A 22,502-nucleotide genomic window follows, 5' to 3' on the forward strand; every position below is an offset into this window, starting at 1 on the left:
TAATGTTTTCAAAAACATATTTTAGTACTATTTTGCTGCCCTACTTTTTCCTGTTTCAAAACTAGGAACCTAGAAATGTATTAAGTGGTCCTGATCATTACTGGTACAAACAGGGACTCTGAAGTGGTTCAAGAACAGGAGCTGCTTTGCTGCAAGAGAACAGGATCAGTCTTTAATGATGTTGCATCCATTTCACAACATTGTGTCTGTAGAAAAACGGTGGGATGTGGTTGTGACCCTTCATCATGTTTTACGCTGTTTTCATTTCAGTGAGAACATCTTCTATTAAATAAACATGGAGTGAGCTCGTGTTCTTCATGTTCGACATGTAAAGATCACGAGTTAACAAAACATTTTGACTTTTTAATGAAATGAGCTTCAGACTGCAAGTTATCAGGACTCGATCACTCGGGTTGAAGCTTTGTTTGTTGGCACGTCCTCAGTTTACAGCTTCTAATCCTGATTAATAAGAATACAAGCTATTGTTTATACAGTGTAGAACATACAGCAGCAATAGCAACATCGAGGGACCGACCCAAAAGGTCAATTCTCCTGCTATCGTGTCTGAATAACTGTTTTTGGAGAGCCTAATGTTTCATCTCATCTACCGCTCAAAATATTCTGATCCAGCCCTCCAGTGTCTGCACGAGTAAGATTTATTATAATAAATACAGTATACATCATGATGGAGGCTTATTTCCTCAACTCCTGAGCTCTAATCATAAACACTTCTCCCCACTCCACTTCATTCCCTTCAGGGCAGCGCTCCACTTCATGGACTAGATTGAATATTCATAAAGACTCTTCCGATTTCAGATGACACACAGGCATTCGCCTATGCTCGACATATGCATAAAATGTGCATTAACATGGTTTTATTCCTGTCCCGCTGATGCGGAGAGTGGATGTTTATAGGACACTTAATGGAATCCATCCCTCAGAGTGGCCATCAGATTGCATGTAATCTGCCAAAGTCTCTTTGAAGATCACAATTTACAGCATGCATGACTGACAGCTACAAAAAGTTATCTGACGCGCTGCACACAGCACTGTAACAGTTCGGGTCGTCGGCGCACTGCTTTTCCTCCCAGTCTGCAAGTATATAAATTGGCAAACATAGCGTGAAGCATATGGCTATTGCCCCTAACACATTTGTTTCTTTTTTATATGTGGCCTAGAAATTTCCTAAACCATAAAGCCACAGAAATGTCCTCTGGGAGTGTGAGATACAAAGAAATTTGACAGTCCATGGAAGCACATAATCAGTCAGTGCACATCATTCCAGTGTCCTGGTTCTAATTGCAAAGCATTACGACTCTCTAGCTCCATCTGTTGAGACACTTCCATGATCATGGACAGATGTTTGCGATTGTGGATACAGAAGTTACAGTCCAGCCGAGTGTGAGGAGAGCGCTGCCGAGTTTCTTGCGAGGCATTGTGGACACAAACGTCAGCTGAGATAATGATTCACTAACAGCCACAGATTCTTATATAAGAGCTGTAATTCTTCAAACATGCTTCACTGAATAAACTAATGAGGGCCGGGTCAACTTCTTCATTTCATTCTCATTTTCAGCATCCGGCTGTTTTCAAATCTGCTTGTAATATTCAGGGTTTCAAGAGGACGATGCTCATCCCAGAAAAGCAGTGGGCAGGACTCAGTGTGTTTATCAAAGGGCTGACACACTTGACGAACACATTCACACCCTCAGGCAAAGAGAACATGTCAAATTCATTTAGGAAAAGCCCAGGTGGCTGGGATTGGCCCAAATCAAGGATCTCTATGCTGTCCAGTGACAAAAATAATGTTTGAGTTTGTTTAAAATGGAGAATGATGTAAAATGTGAAAGGATCAGCAAGGATATGTGAAGGTAACTTTATGCAGACATTAAGTTAATGTGAAGTGTGCTCTTTTTTGATTAAGATTCAACTCAAATTTAACTCGTTTTCTTCCTCTTGAAGCAAAAGCAAACAATTTCTTTTGAAAGATGTTTTGGCAAGTTCAAGGGTAAAACATTTTTTAATAAACGCTTAGTCGATAATGTGAGAATTTGGAGAAGAAATTCAAACTCAAAATTTTTATATTTACCACATTAATGAGGTAACAAACTCAGAAACATTCATATTCTCCAAAACAGAATAAACAAGCTGTTCTCAGAGGAAAATAAGGTCCTCAGAAAACTGTTTGAAGCTAGAAAGGTGGCAGGGTCCGCCAAATATAAACACAAAGTAAAAAAGTATGAAATTGTGTTGTCCTTAAAGGTCAGTTTGTTTATTCAGTCATGAAAAAAAAAAATGTGTATAGGTTGTTGTTGGCATGAAAAAGTAAAATCAGTCAATCAAAATCTTTCACTTCTGATTTAAATGTCTTTCCTCAAACTACATAGTGCACCTTTAACATCAAATATATGCAATATTTCCTCAAAGTCAAGGACTCAACATGCCATAATTTCAGGCCCATGTTGGGTGGAGTTACCTTTGAAAGTAACTCATTACATTATAAGACTACTGCGTTTAAAAAAAGTAAGTTGTTACCGCTGTTCAGAGCCAGCTCTGGAGGAATAAACACCCAGTGACCACAAAGGTCTAGTCGTTTTTAGACATTTCAAATGCAGAATTCCTTCATATTATTACATCTTTAAGGACATTTCCCCACCAATTGACAAATTCAAGGACCCAACATGTTTTAGTGTGAGAGACAGAACAAAGTTAAAGGTGTAACTTTTGAAGAAAAGGTAGCTCCAAAACTTTAGGAGGCCCCCTCCTTAAAGCTTAAAGCTGCTCGCTATACTGGACTTGCTACTCTTTGGCTGTGGCAACTAGCTGCCCTATTAGTTTACCAGAGCTTGCCAGTATCGCAATCTTGGCTTATGGGAAGAGTCACAGCCGGAAATTGGGTTCAGTCAACTGGCCTCCCACTGAACACGGCAGGGCATCAGACTGGGCCTGAACACAGCCTCTGAGACCGACAGATGCCAGTTTGAAGATAGGGGATACACTATGGAGGCGATTTACAGCAGCTCTGACTGACTGACTGCGACTGTGGGAACGAGAACACGCGACAGGCGGGGACAAGGAGGCCAAAACGCAGAGGATGTTCTTTTTGCAAATATGCGAGTGGACAAGAACTAGATCTTCCTCACTCTCCTGTTAGTTTTGTTGCACCTGATAGGAGAAGTTATCCTGTTTTCATGGTAAATAAAGAGCTTCAACCAGACTAGAGGTTGAACCAGACAGAATAATTGAAGACACCTGTGTCTGTCAGTCCTTTAAAACATTAAAAACTGTCTTTGTTGATATGGACTACAATCTGAGAGCAACCGGTTTGAAATCACTGTTTTATTTATCAAAGCAATGCATTGAAAAACAACAAAACATGTAAAACCTGGAATAAAAAGAAAAATATAGTAACAAATATTGTCAAATCAAACATCACTTTGAATGTTTGCTGAACAGTTTGTCAAAGTGAGACGAGATATTTCAATCCTGACAACAACACAAGAGGACGTTAACAAAACATCTTTAAAACGGGGCTCTAAAATTAATTCTGATGAGGTGAAGAGGAATAAATACCACGACTCCGGCACAAAATGTAATTATACAAAAATGGCATAATTATCGTCAGAGACTTCCAGATAAAGGTTGAAGACAAAAAAACAACAGAATTTAAAAAGTCGTACTCATAAATCCGAGTGTTAAACCAAGTGTCCTCACTAGACAGAGTCTGTTCATGGCAACAAAGCGCGGAGAAAATCCACTCGCTCTTATCTGTCTGGTCGCATCATGCCCGGCCTGACTGGCATCATCATCGGTCGAGGGTGACGCATCATGTGTGGTGGTCCTGGCATCATCTGCATGGGCCCTCCCATCGGCGGCCTCATGCCTCCTGAAAGTGACAGTGACAGGATACGCAGCTTTATGTGCTGGTTTATGGCAACAGATATTAAATGTGACGTCGGGGGGGAAATATTTTAACCTTTTCTCTTTTGGTTTGCTGATTCTGTGCAAACTCGAATTTGATCGGCTTTAGCTTGCAGCATATTTTGGCTGCAACTACGGATAATCATGGATGATGTAAATGATTTTTTATGATAATTCAATTCATCATTCAATCCATGACATTTTAGAAAGTAGTACAAATTTCCACAATTTAGTATTTAGAGTAAAAATTAACAAGTCCAAAACCAAAGATATTTAAAGTACAATGATATAAAAACAGAAAAAATCTTGATGTCGTGTTCATGTTGATTTACTATTGAATTAATTGACTACATTAAAAAATGATCATTAATCTGTGAGAGGGATGTATTGGGTGGACAGATTATTCTGCATACCTGTAGAAGCCATCTCACTATTTGATTATTATTATTCTTACTGATAGCTTTTTTTGTTTAATGTCCTTATTCTGTTTGTAGTTTTAGAAACTAAGCACCAGATCGAGCACCTTTTGGTTGAATGACAGGATTTGGATAAAGGTAGATGGTGTGTCTATGTCAGGTGATGCACCAGGAATGTATGTTTATTCAAGAAAGCAAGAGAGAGGCAACATGATGGACAAGTGTGTTTGCTTTTGAACTGGAAACATAAATCATCCCAAAATGTGAATCTTCCCTGGACAATGGACTTCTTAATTGCCAGAGTACAAGCCAACTGAACTGGTGCACCAGTGGCCTTTTGTTGGCAGGTTTATTTTTTGAAGAAACTCTTAAAAAGGAAACAGAAATATGGGGCAATAAAAAAACTGCGTAATAACGGAAGAAACCCTTTGTGGCCAATAGTCTGCTTCCCTAATAGCTGACTGAACTGAGGTGATAGAAGCAGCTTCTTTCGCTCTTTAACGGTCTTGTCTGAATAATATTAATCTGCCGAACACATCCAGGTTGTGAAAGAACTTTTACACACATTAGGAGCGGATGAAGCTTTGTCAAAGAAACGTGTTTCTTACCAGGTCCACCGGGCATCATTCCATGTGGTGGAGGCCCCATCATGGGCATCATAGGTGGACCTCCCATGGGGGGTGTTGGTAGCATGCCTGGACGAGGAGGACCGCCTGTATTATAAAGAGGAAAATGTTAGTGTACAATTAATATTAAGACCGTGTACAATGCACATGAATACGTTATGCACATTTTTTTTTAAATCTCTACATGAACATTATAACCTTCATGGAAAAATTATTTATTGCAGGGCTGTTGCGTTTTTAAATTTACTTTTATCTAGGTGTACCTGATAAACTAGTATTTTTCTGCTGTTTAACAATAAATCTGAAAGCCGTACAATAGACTTACTGTGCAGCAGTACAATGGAATAATTTGCCCACAAACCTAAAATTGAGTTTTTCAATGAGGACGTTCAAAGTGGCCTAAATAAATGGTTACAGAGCACAATGTAGTTCAATTACAATTTTATGATCTTATGAAAAAGGAGAAACAAGCCGCCTGTCATTTCTATTTATATGTTTACTGTCTTGCTGTTATTTTGTGTTTTGTTATGTGTTTTACAAAAAGGACTACTATAGAAACAAGCCTTTGTATGTATTGTATTTGTTTTTATCCTTGATGGTTTTTAATGCATGTATTAACTCCTGTGTAGTGTTTATGTGTTCTTTAATCATCAAATAAATTAATAAATTCATTCATTCAAATTTAGCCACAAGTGATTTGGCCTCTATGGATCTCTATGTGTTGTAAAAGTCACACATCAAAGGGGTGAAAGAAAGACCTATTTCATAAAATAGAAATGCATCTTATTTGCATTGAGTAGACACAGAGTGTACCTTAAATGTTTTGCTTCTGCATCACCAGAACTCATCAGTAAAGTTGGTTAGTAAAATGTTACAACAACAACAAAGAGCAGTGAGGAAAACACTAAACTAAAAAGTTTCTTTCTACAAAAGGTTTCATTATTATGGAACGTGATGTGATTTTATATGGTTGCAGCTATTTAAATTAGTTGTTAGTTGTAAATTATGCAGGAACGTTTATTCTAATGAATTTTATTTCAATTGTCCTTGATATGGAGCTAAATGCTCGCAGTCATCCCTACTCTATGAAAAGCCAGTGTCCATGTTACGGTTCCTTAATCAAATTACTGCAGAGCTGAAAGATGATAGACTCACCTGGGGGAGGGCCACCAGGGAACGGTGTGGGAGGAATCTTTCCCTGTTGAAAGGCAGCCGCTGTTGGGAGAAAAGACAAAATGTTAAGACATAAACAACCACACAAACATTTCACGGTTAGAATATTCTTCATGCTTATTGTGTTTGTAAAGAATTATTTAAGCCCGTTTCATATTGTGGACAAACAGAACGTGGATCTCAAGGAATTTTTCTAATATTGTAGCATTGCAAAATAAACAATGTCGAGAAAAACGTGTGCTGCAGTGCTTCTGTCCACTCCACTGCAACATTTTGACATGCTGAGAGGATCTTCATGTTGTTTTACAGAACAAATTCTCCGTTGCAATAAATTCCTCCGGTGTGGACAATACTACACTCTTGCCCCACATGGGCTTTGAATCTCTTATGTGGATTAGCTGCTTGTAATCTCAGAGGGGGCCCGAGTAAGCTGGTGTACATAGTGCAGTTTAAGCAAAGAGCTTGATATCCCACACACCTGCATTAGCATGCCTTGTTTGTGGGCTATGAAAAAGGCTTTACTCAAACACCTAATAACAACCGAATAAATCATCATTAGTGGTATGTTACTGCCACTAGAGGTCACTTTCATATTTGAGTTAAACTAACTGCCCACACGAGCTGCATCTCAAGGGGCAAACTCTTTTAAAATCCAGATCAACTTTGTGCTTTACACTGTCTTTAAATTCTTAGTCATCTGAGTTACAGGGTCTCAACGAACTGAGAGTTCGTTAGATGACAGACAATCATTTGCTCACTTGTTTTATCGATCAGGCTCTGAGCCTGCTCCTCCATCCATTTCTGGTAGTAATCTTTCACATTTTCTTTGTGTTTTCGGCCGCTGCAGTGGGTTTTCCTCACTGATGGCTGGAACAGAGAAAGAGCAAGTTTGTGGGTATTTAACAAGAGCAGAACAGACCGAAGACAAGATTCTTTCATGCTTGTTTTTCAACAATGTAATTTGGTACTTAGCACAAACACAACTTACCGAATCGTGTGTAAGGTAGGTGTCACAGTAATCACAGTAAAACCTGTTAATATAAGGAATGATTGAGGTTAGAACAAAAAAAATGCAGAGTTGTAGACATGATCAGTTCCCAAACAGTATAAGTTACATTAAAGCTGGAGCATATATCAATGTGTAAAATCAGACTTGTTAGTGAGCTGTGAAACTAGATTTCATTCACACTGACACATTGTTAAACATCGCCTTTTTCTGGTTTTACAAGCTACAATACAGAAATACTACATGCAAACCTGGTCTGTATATCTTTAATGTAATGTCCACACATTACAAATCCCTTACATAAACATCCTACAATTATACACTACTCAACATTAGTTATGGATATTTGGATATTTTAGGGTTTCATTTGATTGTTTATTCTGTGACATATCTGAATTTTTTATTCTGTGGTCCCCAAAAAATAATGTGACACACTTAATTTGACTTTTATTGCATATCTATTCACATGCATATGCACCCATATCACAATATCCCTAACTAATTTTGAGTAGTGTTTCAGTTGAGAAGGGAATAAAAATGGTATAAATATATTGTGCAGATGTAAAAACATTTTATTATTTTAATTCATTCATTCATTCATTTTAGGATGACTAACGTAGTTTTCTGTTCATCTTTACAAGCAGAATACATATAAATACATCCTACAAAGAGGTTATATTTATATTTAAAATCATTTTTTTAAACATGCCACCCTAAACATAAGGTGGAATAAAACACATGTAATACTCTTTATTTCTATTAACTGTCTTAGCTAAGACACTTATTTTGTAATGAGGGGTTTTTCTCTGCAGCTGTAGCTCCAGTCACGACGTCCACCTTGGAGGTAAACTGAAGTTAGATGGTGTTTTAATAACTAAATACACAACCAGCATTATCTGCTCTTATACCTGAAATGAACCTCGTAAACCCGCGTTACCCAGTCACAAGTCTGATCCCACGTTAACCTTACCAACTAATGTCTAAAAACAGAAGAACCATCTCATTGCTGGACTACACGTGGATAAAGGTAATCCTACAGTCCTAAACATACGATACAAACAGATTTATATTTTAAAACCACGACCCGTTGTTTGCCTTTGACTGATAAGCTAGCTGTTCCGTTCACATCGAGGTTGAGTCCAGCAAATAGACGCAGCCCAAACAAAGCTCACACCGTTCATACTGGAAACAAACCGGCCTGTTTCATTTGTTTTTTAACGTTAATTTATCGTCGTTCGTTAATTAATATAAATATGAACAATGTTTAATTTCGCTGAAAAGTGGAAATCAGAGATTAAGCATTAATGAGAGATAATAGTTGAACTTACTTCGGCATGATCGGCAGCAGAGTCGGCAGCTATCTCCGCCGAGAGCGCGATTCCGGTGTTCGCAATAAGTGTTCCCCCCAGAACAAAAGGCCTACCCATAAAGGTTCCGCCTGATTTAAAGCAGAGGTTATGTTTATTTTGTCCTGGTTTTAATCTCAATCAGACACGATAATTCATTCAGAAATAAGGTGCTACACGAAAAGATTTTTTCGTCTGCCAGTCTACCCAATTTTACATTTTAAAAGCCAAATATTACGTGTTAAATTTACATCATATTTCTGAAGGTTTCAGTGTCTGACTGTGACACAGATTGAAGTCAACCTTTGTTTATATTCAACCTACTCTAAGTTTAATTGTCATGATTATTTTAGTGGTTTATTTATTAGTAAAAGTTGTAATTCCTCTCAATTACATGTAAAATTCCTGCATTCATACATACAGAAGTAGTGTCAGCTAAATGAACTCAAAGTAGAAATAAAAATAATAATAAACTTTATTTATATAGCACCTTTACAAAGTGCTTTGACAAACAAGCAAAAGCAGGAAACTCAGGAAGACAATATTAGTGAATAAACACTCAATGGTCAAGCCAAACACAAGGCAGCCAAGTCTAAGGTGAGGTAAAACAAGAAAGCAGAACAGAAAATGTAAAAATACAAACAGACAATATGAGTAATTACAAGTAAAAAGAATTAAAGCCATAGAAAAAGGTAAAATCACAGAAAAAGAAAGAGAGGAAAAGTAACGCAATAATAGAGATAATAAAAGGATAAAATCCAGAAAGAATGACGACATCACTTGAGAGGAATTAAAAACAGATAAATAAACTAAGAGCAGTAAAAGGAATAAAAAGATAGAAAGACGAAAGCCAGTTTAAAGGTGGACTTCATGTAAAAGCAAGTCTATAAAAGTGGGTTTTAAGAAGTAATTCAAAAGAATGTACTGATTCTGAGAGGTCGTTCCAAAGTTGAGGAATGGCCCCACGTCAGGTCGCTATGTTGCTGATGTATTAGCTACTATAAAAGCAGAATTTTAAGGTTCTAGCTGGTTAAACTCCAATTTACTCTTTTATATGCTGTTTGGAAGATTGTCACAGGAAGAAGACCCTGGAAATGAAAGGACAGCAGCTACAAGTGCTCAGTTATGTTTTGCACCAGGCAAGTAGGCTAAACAAATTGAATCAAAATAGCAAATAAATAAATAAATTCAACAACAAGAAAAACAATCCGACTGACAGTAGAAAATCAAACCATTTTTAGAAAGAAAAAAGGGTACTTCACAGATGAAGCATTATTCTTATGTTTCAAGAAGACCTATATAATTTATACACTTCATCATTTATGCATGACCACAGGTACCCGCATCAATAACAAAAATACCTTCCTTATTTACTATTCACTTTCTTCACAAGTTAAGGCTTATTTTCCAAACAAGCAAGGAAAGTTGAGAACATCAGAAGTGGGGGCACAAGCTCAGGCTCCAGAGAGACTTGGGCTGCATTCAAATGTCCGGACTTCACTGCAGGTAATCTGCAAGCCTTGAGTCTTGACTTTCTGCCGACTTCCAGGAAGTCAGCTTGGACTGCAGACTGATTTAATTACCCACAATTCATTGCAATATGAAACATATTATGAATGTGTAAAACAATTACTTTTTTATAACGTTACTTGAACCATGTTCGCTAGAAATGATATTCAGTTTGGATTCAGCCTCAGATGACGTTGGACAAGCTGTACGGAGCCATTTTGATCATAAACTGATTTTAAAAGACTTTATTTATGCCCTTTAAAGTAGAAATATTCAGTGCAGATGCTAAGCTTAAAGCATTAGCGGTCACCACGTCTGATGTGAGTTGAGGAGCTAAATTGTGTGTCGAGGGTGTAAATGTTCGAGAAATGAATTTGACAACCTGTATGGAGCCATTTTTTTTTATTTTTTCCCGTTGTTTTTTTACGTTTTAAAACAAGTCCCCATCTAGTTGATGAAGGTTCTCAGTCATCCAGGTCATGGTTATTCTAGGTCCTGTATTGTAGGCAACTGGACATGTTTCAGTTTCTTGAAGACGTTTCACCTGTCCTCCAAGAGGCTTCTTCACTTCTTACTAACTGGAGGGGAGTTACAGGCTTTTAAACTATGTGTGGGAGTGTCCTTACAGAGTCGTTAAGGACAGGGTGAGCTCTGAGTTTCAGAGTCGTTGGGGCCACTTGTGAAGTGAATGGTTGTTAAGCTACCGTGCTACAATGCAGTACTGAGTTCCCTCCCCAGGCAGCGTCACAACCATTCACACCTGGGCTCGCCTAGCCTTAACAACCCACATGAAGGCCGCTTAAATCAACGACCCACAAGTGGCCCGAACGACTCTGAAACTCAGAGCTCACACGAGTCCTTAACGTTGTTTAGGAGAAAGCGGCGACGTTATTTTGTTGTGAAGCTCCAGAAATGTTTTGCGGACCATGAAACTTCACCTGACTGTCCATTGGCATCGGGGGTGAGTAGATAATGACTGCATTTTGATTTTTGGGTGAACTTACCCTTTAAATTTATCTCAAGAAAAGTAACACGTATAATAGTGTTTTTTTATGATTTAATGTCAGTATCTATAATGAAATAATAATAAAAACAAAACATGTATCCCATATTAAACCTGTGACACATATGGTAGCGAGCCCTAAAAAGCAGAAACCTGGACTCATTGATAAACCAATGAAAAGATGGCTGCAAATAGCAACAGATGACGTCGACGCCCACTACGTGATTGGCGAAGGTGACGCGCGGGCTGTTGCAACGTCAAACATCGTCCCTCTGGTCGTGCCATGCGCACTCACGCTTGTTGTTGTTGAGCTGGTTGTTATGGCTGGACAAGGCCTCGGACTAAACTGAGAGAGGACCCCCGTACCACCCCCCCCCTCCCCCGTCTCTGTTGCGGGACACCCGCCACCCATGGAGGGCACGGACATGGACGTGGACGCGGAGCTCATGCAGAAGTTCAGCTGCATGGGCACCACGGACAAAGACGTCCTCATTTCGGAGTTTCAGAGGCTGCTGGGCTTCCAGCTCAACCCGGCCGGCTGCGCCTTCTTCCTGGACATGACGAACTGGTGAGTGCGGGGATGCGGGAGGGGCCTGTGGTCGGACAGCAAACCTGACGCTAACCTTTTAGCTGTGTGATTAGCTCGTTAGCATACTTTTTAAAAGGCTGAAACAAAAATGGAGGCGGACGCACGGGGTGCTAAGTTGGTGTTGTTAAAAGTCGAGGGGCTCATTACATCATTCCCACACGGGAAACGGTAGTTAGGTGAGTTATCTGACTCCCAGCGATCATTTCGGGGGCAAACGGAAGTGAAACGGTAAAGTTTGTCCCAGCCGCGGGGTGTCTTAAGGTGAAATAGCTGGAAGAGCAAAAAAAAAGCAAAGGTAGCTAACTAGCTAGGTGGCTAATTTAAGCACAGTTAGCCCCTGGGTGTAGATCATCAGCCATATTACATAATACTACCCCGGAGCCAGTTAAAACCACAACTCGAGGCGAGCACCAGTCGCTTAATGTTAGTGTGATGACGTAACCGGTCGTGATCTTATCAACAGCTGACAACAAGTGGTATTGATCGAGACGTGTCTGTGTCATCAACACACATCATGGTCTCACACAGTCAGCTGTGGATAGCCTCGATCAGAAGGGAGAATCCAGACACACACACACACAAAAAAAGAAAAGAAGAAGCAGAATTCACATTGTTTGTGTGTTCAAGTTTCATTATGGAGCACACAAAGTGTGGAAATCACCGTGACACAGTGGAAAGATGACATCATCACGTGTCCACTGAAACTAGTTGACCAGTTCTGTGGAGTTACAGGAATAAATCATGATCATAAATCATCAGTCTCATGACTTTTTTTAAGAAAAATCATCTCGCACACTGTCATATTTTGCACAGGATCGTCATCGGACTAATAAAGACAGTCAGATGATACAGTTCTCCCTCTCATTAAAGGTTTTCCACCAATTTTACACATAAAAATCAGTTTGGTGCACATGACACGTACTACTCAGTCTGTGAAAACAGCTGTATAATGTGTTTCTGGGGCTCTTGAGGAGCTTTGTTAAGTCTGAAAACTAACTCCTGATAATGTTGATGATGTTCTTCAGGCTTACCTCAACTTCAGGGACTTTGGATTCGCAGCAGAAAGTCTGCGAGACAAAACAGAGGTGTGGTGTTTGTGGATGTTAATCTGGCAGGATGGGTCTAATAGAGAGCTGAAGTCTCGCTCAACATATGTCACCAACAGCAACATGGCACAGAAAAAGTATTGACAAAGGTGAAAATCCGGATAAAACCGGCCATATTGACAACTACAGTTAGGTGCAAGGATAGTTCGTCAGCTCTGCGGGACCAGCTCTACAATGTTTTCGTTAGGGGTTATGGTGCCACAAATGCGATTGTTGGGTGTGTAGTTTTTATAATAACATATTTTCATAGTCTTTTAAATTGACAAACTACTGGAAGTGTATGATTCTGTGTTTTTGCCTGACCCATGCTGGACTACAGATGTCACTATGCTTATACCAAAATGCTTGTCAGATAGTTAAAAAAAGAGTTTGAAATGTCCGTTTCAGTATGCCCAGTAAGGTTGCACGATAAAAATGATCGGTCTGATATTTGCAAATTTATATTATCAGCTATTTATCGGTAGCTGTGAAATTCTAGCTGATAATTAGAGCCAATAATATGAAGCCAAATTGCTTTGATTGCACGTTTACAAACTCTGATACAGTAGGTGGCTGTTTGCACCTTAAAAGGTGGTTTAAGATTTTGTATTTCTCACAAAAATATGTCACTTTTGTGTGTACAATGTCTTTGAGGAGAGACAGACTGAAACCACTATGTTTTGCTTTCAACTGTGACCATTCAAAACAGGCATTTACATTTTTGCTTTCAGACCGTAGTCAGTCAACGCACTCTATGACGTAGTTCATTTTGAGTGCACTGGCACCTAATAGCCAGCAGATCTTGGCCAGATATGGGTTATTTCCTTTCGTTTTAAAAATTGCATCCCTTGGTTGTCTACCGGCTTTATCGCCAGACGCTTAAAATATCTGCAATTGGCTGTAAAACAGCATCTCTGCTCTTATTCCCTAAAGGAAATGTTTAATCCAATAGAAGTGTATTTGAATAGGCCACAACAATTTCCCAGAGCCCAAGTTTGACATATTTAAATTGCTTGTTTTATTTCCTCCAACAGTCCAGAGCCCAACAATATTCTGTTTACTATCATATAAGTGCATATTTCAATTTTTGAAACTGGAATAAGTGAACATTTCTACTCAGAAAATTAATAATTAATCGAACAATTGCTTCAGTTTCAGTATAAAGTGCTTTGCATACAAAAATAAAATAAAAAGCACCATTAGAAGATTAGAAATCTGTGTCCCAGTTTTCTCCCCTGTGCCAGGATTCTTCTCCAGATGCTCCGTTTTAAGACAGAATGACAAAATTGTAACTGAGCTGTATAATCTATGTGATTTCTGTTTTAGGATGGATTTTTCTTTTAGTTGTCAGTGTCAGATTGGTGGACTGTCACACTGGATCAAATCATTTTTGAGGGAGCCGATTAGAAAAGCTCTCTGTCACCAGGACCCCATGACTCAGGAATTATGAAAAAGTATCCTGGAGAACGAACAGTCTGCACAAAAAAAACCATGTAATCAGTGACTGTCGATTTTCTTTGTTAACTTCTATTGTAATATTAAGAAATCTTGAATGAATGCTCCTGATAACACCACGCTCTTCCTTTTGTGTCTGAACAGGAACCTGCAGGCCGCTATTGGTGCATATTATGACTTTGAAAGTCCTAACGTCAACACGCCATCCATGTCCTTTGTCGAAGATGTGACAATTGGGGAAGGAGAGTCAGTTCCTCCAGATACACCGTTCACAAAGACCTGGAGAATACAAAACACAGGTGTGGAGCATGTCACTACATTCACATGTTTAGTAAAAATAGCCTTTGTGAATCCGTACTATCCATCCGCCTGAGCAAATGTCAGTTACAACTGTTTTTCTGACTGCTCTCCTCTTTGTGCGTTACAGGTGCAGAGTCGTGGCCTCCTGGGGTTAGTCTCAAGTACATTGGTGGGGATCAGTTTGGGCATGTAAACACAGTTATAGTAAAGTCACTAGACCCCCAGGAAATTTCAGATGTGAGTGTGCAGATGCGAAGTCCGGCAGCTCCCGGCATGTACCAGGGCCAGTGGAGGATGTGTACAGCCACCGGATTATTCTATGGAGGTAGGAAATCAACAGTGTTGATATGTTTCTAATAAAAGAAATCTATTAGTGCTTTTTTAGCATTCAGGTAATCTTCTCTTTGTCACAATGCCATTAAACTTATACTGAGGAAATTCTTTAAATAGCTGGTTTTGTCTGACCATTCATACATGGCTCCTGGGTGCGACTAAACATCTTCATTCGTCGCACCGAAACGCCACACCTGGGTGTGTAGACAGTCGCCTTTGAACAAATATCAGCCCATTGATAGTTTTTTGTAAATTACTCTGTCAGTGTGGGATTGTGGGATTTTATGTGCGATTTACACTATAAGGCGCTCCACCTGTTCCTAATCCTAAAGTGCCTTATCCGCTGTGATTTCTCTGGTAACATTCTGCAATGGGGGGTCACAGGAGGAGAGGAAGAGGGAGTACGACGGCTCCTGGATGCGGGCAGGGAGGCGACACGACCAGATTATCATAGTTTATAAAGGATATTTTAGATATAGTAATTTCATACACGAAATATAACGAGATTAGAGCAATTTCTCGCTGCCTGTGTTGTGATTTTAAATGAAGAAAAACATTTATCTGCACCGTTATTCCCGTTTACAGTCATTTACATAATGTGTTAAGGAAGAAATTAAAATGTACTGTTGGTTGCACCTACATTAAGAAGTTCGGCATACCAGTGCAACCAGTATTAAAAGTTAGTCTTTTGGTAGGTTGACATTTGCTTCTTTTCTCCACAGATGTAATCTGGGTGATTCTTAGTGTAGAAGTTGGAGGTCTCCTCGGCGTGACCCAGCAGCTGTCTTCGTTCGAGACAGAATTCAACACCCAACCCCAGCGCAACGTGCAGGGAGACTTCAACCCCTTCGCCTCGCCACAGAAGAACAAGCATGACACCACTGACAACAGCTTCAGAGATCCCGGCGGAGCCTGGGAACGTACACAAGAGCCAATCCAGCAAGATCAAAATGGACTGTCTCATAATGCTGTAAATAGAGCGTCAAATGGTCTCCAAACCAATCTTTCTGTGGTGACTTATGGTCAGGTATGTATGAATCAAATATCTGGTTTCACACTTCACAAAGTTACAACTTTAAACCTACAGCACAGTACTTCTTTCACCACATTCATAAAGTTCACTTATTTCAGAAAGTAGTCCTTGTGATTAATTGTATGTGAGCAGGCTTTTCATGAAGCCTACACCATGACAGTGCCCCCATCTACAGTATCTGGTGTCGATTATATGCTCAGTTTTATACACCTGGCCCTGGTGTGGCTTCTGTAAAGGAGCAATTTATAAGATTTGACAAAGAGTTTTCATTTAAACGATTGAAAAAATGAACATTACAAAGTGTGAAGAAGAAAAACAGTGTGATGTCAAAGACATGTCTGGCATGCTATCTAGCTAGCCCTGGCCCGTCCTGTCTCATGATACCATTCTGTATCGCAGGAGGGGATAGTCCGATAGCTTCCAAAGTTTTAGCTGGTAGATGTAAAAGCAGCGCGTTTGCTAGTCTAATAAGTAAACAAAAATAAACTGAATTGAAGTTTTTTCTTTTACCGAACTAAGACAAGATAATTTCCTTTCTTAACTCATAAAACGCACCTCACTCAAATTTGACACAAACAAAATAAAACCAAAACAGTCGGTTGGTTTGTCTTGTCACAAACACCTCTGGTTTGGTTGAGTGAGATGTTGCTGCTGGTGCCAGACTCTATCGCTCCTCTACCGTTTCATGCCCTCTTCTTGTCCTTGGAGCAATGGTTCTGGTCAGAGCTGCTGTAAATCACCTCCTTACTTGACCCCCCTGTCTTCAAACTGGCATCTGTCAGTCTCAGAGGTTGTGTTCTGTCCCCGTCTGGTGTCCAGCTGTGTTCGCATGGAGGAGGCTGAGGCCAACTGAGCTGAGTCCTGTTGACAGTAGTGACTCCGTTGTCATTGAAGGTTGCAGACTCCAGTCAGCTAATATGGCCTTTCTTTCAGCTCTCCGCTCAGCCCAAATGTTAGAGTAGCCCCACTAGTAGTGCCTGAGTATAGATGTTTTTTCTCATAGTTTTCTTGTGTTTTATGATCATTAGAGCCTGATATTAGAGTCATATATTACATATTAAAGTCATCTTCAGAGATCTACTATGACTAAGGCTATGATGATGAGGTATACGGAAACCACCACGTGAGTATTTTTCTATTAAATCGTTGAATGCTTATGTAGTGTGCAGCATCGACAACATATTTTTGAGGCTAACCTGGAAGTTAGCATCACCACAGTTCTCTTGACAAAAAGCCTATGGGAGTTTTAAATTGGATTTTTGATTATTGCAGAAAATAAGCTCTTTTTATGATACCAACACATTTTGTTCAGTAAAATAATCTTCACAGATGATCACCACTTTTGTGATTTTTTAAAAAAAATATCTTAAGCTTGTGATAACCGCAGACCTTATTTCAGGCATTTAACTGAAAACCACATTGACTCTGAGTTGAGGGAACTGGAAGTACAGAAATGCTCACTCATTTCCAGTTTTTAGGACGCATTCCTGCAGATTGCTTGTCCTAATTTGCTGTGACATGCATTGCAAAAAAAAACCAAAACATACATCCATCTTAGAGGTTTGTGGTCTTTGTTGAGGGAAAACTCCTGTTATCACTGGTGAGTCGACTTGATTGGATCACCTTAATCTCTCAGGGGGGGCCACATTAGTGTTCTACAGCAGTATCACGTCACACCTCTCATAGCTGACCCCTCCTTCAGTTTTGGCTCATGGCCTCTCCTGGGTGGTTTAACTGGACCGATGAGAAACCCATTTAAATGAGGCATTAATTCAAAAGGACATTGACTGTGCTAGTTCCTACACGTACTGCAGGTTTTGTTACTGCCCTGAAACTGCAAAAGACATGTTTTGCAGCTTGCAGCATACATACACTGAAGTTTTGAACATGCATCGATTTGGTTCGAATGATACAACAGTTTACTTTCATTTCCGCATATATCCAAAGTCTCTCACAAGAAAAACATACTGTACATGACTGTAACAACCTTTTCTCTTGTTTTTTCCAGGGTATTCATGGACCCTATCCATTTGGACAGAGCTAGAATGACAAAGACCCCCCCCCCATAGCGGATGATGACCTTAACACCCTGGGAGTCCTTAAACGCAGAGGAGTCGGAGGGGGGGAGGAACAGTTGTTTTATATTGACTCATGACAACCCTCTCCCCAGCCTCATGGCCCTTTCCACAGAAACACAAACTACAGTGGGGTGACGGATTACATCCCATCTGACATCAACACCCGGATTCGCATGTGTGAATGCTTCATTTAAGAGTGCTATAAACCCTTAAAAATGGATACACACGAGTATTTTTGTTTTCCACCTTAAAACACGCCTAATTAAAGGGAAAACCAACCCTAAACAATTTGCATACAATTTGATAATCCCGTGAGGCAATCGCATACATCTGTCTGTCTCTTTGGGGTTCCTACACAGGTCTGAAAATGTTGGAAAACTGCAGGGAATGGTGCAAAGTTAATTGTTATAGTAGATCATTTTGAGGCCTTAAAGTGTTCGGAAGAGACTGAAAAATATTTTTTACTACAAGTGTGTGGATAGTTTGTAGTTTTCCTCTAGGGGAGAACCATACACCAGTTCCACACACAAACCTGGTGAACGATGTGAGATGTTAAACAAGTTTGACCAGTTGTATCAGACTGATAAATACCTGAGCTTTGCCATTCAAAAAACACAGAAATGATTTACAGAATTGCTCTAAGTTCATGGTCAAATCTGGACAGTAGAGACGGGAAGATTCTAATGTTTGCATCTTGTGAGCAACTTAAAATGGTTGTCCATTAAAGATTCGGATTTGTGAAGGTAAACAAACATGGCATCATATCTGTTAAATTCTCCATGAACATCTGAATTTGGCATCATGAAGCATCCACAGCTGTCTGAGTTTTCCTGCTTCAATTACAGCTGAGATTGTGACATGAACGCTATTTTTACAAGTCAGGAACATAACTACAATAACTCAAGTGTGCTAAACCTCAAAAATATTTCGAGAACAAATAATCTGTCTTGTTTAAAAGTATTATTGTAATGCAGATAATTGAATTTAAGACTGAGAGGACTGTTAGTGACCTCACAAACGGTTAACTGAGCAGTTTTGGACCCTCTTTGAACCCAGGCTGCTGAGCCGGGTCGGATAACACTAAAACTTAATCAAAATTAAAATTAAATTAAAATTAATTGCTAGCTATTTTGACAATTGATTGATTGATCTGATATTTCAGATACACATTGAACACCACATACTCAAATTCAAACATAGTCAAAGATCGTAGCAAATATCCTCCAGTTTTCTAAAGAAAATACGAGTCGCCCCTGTGTAGGAGCCCTGTCTCTCCCAAAGATAAAATCCAGAGAACCAAGACACTAATCTGTTCAGTCGTCAGACCACACCGACTGCAGGTTCTGACTGCACGAGACGTGTGTTTTTCTTTCTAGGGTGGGTTTTCGCTTTAAATAGATGCTGAAGTGCGAAAAGGATGCAAGTGAGTTTGAGCAAATGAGGCGAGAGGAAGGGTTGAAAAAGCCATCTAAATCTATTTTGCCTGACGAGTGAGTGTATTTTCTGAGACCATGTCTACGGTATGTGTACTAGACGTATGAGTGTCTGTGTGTGTGTGTGTGTGTGTGTGTGTGTGTGTGTGTGTGTGTGTGTGCATGTATGTCATGGTTTCTCTTTGGATTTAACTGACATAAAATGGTGTATACTACTTGGGCAAAGGATGACGTGTCTATTTACATTCACATCACTATCGAGAGAGCTTTGCTGGGTGTGCGCCGCTGAAGTATTGTCGAGTGATTCTGCACCATTTGGAAGAACTGACTCACTAATTGCCCTGTTGTTATTTATTTGCTGTCTTACTGTGCACCGCAGATACAAAAAAGTCCTATTTACAACCAGCAGGTGGTGCTAAAAATCAGATGACCAACTTTTAACTTGACTTGACATCACGTTGAGTAAAGAAAAAGAGATAAGTTGAGGTTTCAAGTAAGACTGTTTGTTTGAATATGAAAATTAATGGTTTGCATCAGGATTAGCACTGATGTTCTGTTACTGCTATTTGCACAACGCTGTCCACCACCTCTGAGGAGGAAATGTGGTGATTTCTTTGGCTGATGATGGATTGTGATACCAGCATTTTCTGGAAGGTTTTATTGATTTGCTTTGCTTTTCTGCTCTCCCCTAAAGGCTCATGTTCTTCACAGCTTTAAGGTTTTTTTTTCCCATGGTATTGTTAACCGACATTTTTTTAACATCAACTCCATCACTGCATCAATGTCTGATATTAAAAATGAAGATTGATTTTTTTTTTTTTTCATGACGTTTACTGCAAATAAGTTACACAGTCTGCCTGCTATCACACCTGAATTTCGCTTCAGCTTTCAGTGGGTTTCTTCATGTATTTTGGGCCTTAAATAAAATGGTAGACGTTGATTGAAATGGGATATTTCATTCAAAAAAATAAGCATTTTCTGAGGGTTTAATTGATCGAACTTACCCTGGTTATGAGCATCGCAATGTTACTGATGTTAATGATGTGTTTCCGTTTGTTAAAATTCACCAGCATTCTGTGTTGCAGCGCTGCTGTTATTTGTACTGAGAGTCCTCCTCCCAAACAGTATACACTGTTCTGCATTGCTTCTTTTAGTCACGTCAGTCTTTTTTTTTCTGTGTGTGTGTGTGTGTGTGTGTGTGTGTGTGTGTGGGTGGGTATGGGGGGGAGGGTTCCTTCTCGTGAGCTTGCTTTTGTGTGTGTGTGTGTGTGTGTGTGTGTGTGTGTGAAAGAGACAGATGGTGAGAAATCGGAATATGGCTGGATTCATTCTCTAGTTTTAGTTTGTGACTATGTACGGATCTGAGATGGGTGGCTGGCATGGTGTGTGGATGAGATGAAAGTTTACATAGTCCTAAAATAGCACATTTATCTGAAGAGAAACTGTCAAAATAAAGCTTTTTTTTCCTGTATCTATAATTAAGCATTTGTATGATTAAATTAACACTGAAACAATGAGTAAGTAGTCTTTTTTTTGAGAGGGGTTAATACCAGTCTTGCTTGTTATTATTTTTTTTTTGTATTTTTCTTCCTCCACCACTTTGACCTTAAGTTACACCAGAGTGGGTTAGAGCCACTATCGTCTAATTAAAGCTGCAGTTTCAGGGTCGACTTGGACTCGAGGATGATCCGAGTAGATTGGTAGCTAAAGGTCACTGCGACCTCACAATAACTCAAGAAGTCGTACTCTAATTATGACGAAAGTTCACACGAATGTCTTGTGGAATAAAATGAAGTGATGACATTTTATATCCAAAAGGTCAAAGGTCAACTTCACTGTAACATAATGTTCTGCAACATACTTTTCTTGCAACTTATTAACGCCATAACTCGAGTTCAGAAGGGGAGATAATGTTGTATTTGACATTTAATTGGATACATAATTGGTGACACTAGATCATGATTGGATAGATCAGGGCTGCCCAAAGTGGGGCCTGTGGGCAGAGTGACAATTTGTGCTTTTTCAGTCCTTTTTTCCACGTGTTCATTAGTCATAAACACAGGTGAGAAAACAATTTCGATCAGACTTATGTTATCAGAATTTGTTTTTTCTCACTTGCCTCTCTGGGCTTCCATTTAGTACCATTTTGCATCTTAACAACACAACATAACCATTTTGATTATTAGGTCAATGAATGTAACAGGCACTTGCAGGCTAGCTTGGCCCTTTGCCCCCCATTAAGTTTCAGTTTTGGCCTTTTGGCATCCTTGATATAGATCAACTGTGCTGCCGAATTGCACTCAATCAAAGATAGCACCTACCTAAATATGGCTTTTTTTTCTTTTATCAAGATTCATGCATTATTCCCTGATAAATACATGAAAATGTTGAAAAACTCACAATGTTAAATAAAGTGAGAAAAAAAAATAAGAAAAAATTAAGTTACATGATACTTGATCCATTTTATAGTCTTAAAATTGGGTCACTATAATATAGGATGAGCCTGAGGGTGCACACAGTAACACAGGTATACAGTATCTGTGTGTGTATATGAGAGACAGTGCGTACGTGTGTGGGTGGACGTGATGGCAGTGTGCATGCAGGTGGCGAGCACTGAGGCGATTATTTGAAAGGAGCTTGTGTAGACACCGTGTGACAGGGCAACCGAGGACTAATATTGACTTTTCTTACGGCGTGGATTCTCCAGAGCTCCTATCACATCTCCGATCTCTCATCGCTCTTGTGTCAATAGTTTTGTTTTGTTAATGTTGAATAACTGCACATCATTTCTGATAAGTCAGACAGACCTTTAGCTCGAGGCTCCGTGAGCATGAAAGTGAAGGAATGAAACACAGGTGTCAGAGATGGAGATTGCTTTATGCATTTATTAACTAATTCAATTTCATTTTTAGTAACTTTTTTGCAACTTCGGTGACCTAAACGAGCAGAGAAAAGAAATGCATATATGGGTGAAAAATAAATAAAGTTTTACAGTTTCTAGAGTTGCACTCAGTAGAGTGTATACCTCCACCAAGGCCTAACAGTCACCTTTGGTTTAATTAAGCCTAATCCAATATCAAATAAAACATATTCAAATCCAATAGATCAGCATCAAATTGTACTCATTCATAGATACCAGCCACCTAAATACGGCTGATTTTTATCATCATGATCCATGCACCAAAAGTTAATGGTG

General features: G+C 39.4%; 2 protein-coding genes across 2 annotated transcripts; one reads left to right on the forward strand and one right to left on the reverse strand.

Moving 5' to 3' along the window:
• Positions 1-3,324: 3,324 nt before the first annotated feature.
• Positions 3,325-8,545, reverse strand: snrpc (small nuclear ribonucleoprotein polypeptide C). Its single transcript, XM_073468596.1, has 6 exons — positions 8,471-8,545; positions 7,125-7,167; positions 6,895-7,003; positions 6,119-6,178; positions 4,946-5,050; positions 3,325-3,886 (listed from the first exon to the last, which is right to left on the reverse strand). The coding sequence occupies exons 1-6, from the start codon at positions 8,476-8,478 to the stop codon at positions 3,765-3,767; spliced, it is 447 nt and encodes a 148-aa protein (XP_073324697.1). The 5' UTR covers positions 8,479-8,545; the 3' UTR covers positions 3,325-3,764.
• A 2,741-nt stretch (positions 8,546-11,286) lies between these two features.
• On the forward strand, positions 11,287-20,823 carry ilrun (inflammation and lipid regulator with UBA-like and NBR1-like domains). Its single transcript, XM_073467995.1, has 5 exons — positions 11,287-11,568; positions 14,274-14,428; positions 14,557-14,754; positions 15,485-15,789; positions 17,804-20,823. Exons 1-5 carry the CDS (start codon positions 11,411-11,413, stop codon positions 17,837-17,839), a joined length of 852 nt encoding a protein of 283 aa, XP_073324096.1. The 5' UTR covers positions 11,287-11,410; the 3' UTR covers positions 17,840-20,823.
• The last annotated feature ends 1,679 nt before the right edge of the window (positions 20,824-22,502 follow it).

Source organism: Pagrus major, chromosome 6, assembly GCF_040436345.1.
Source record: "Pagrus major chromosome 6, Pma_NU_1.0".
NCBI lineage: Eukaryota > Metazoa > Chordata > Actinopteri > Spariformes > Sparidae > Pagrus > Pagrus major.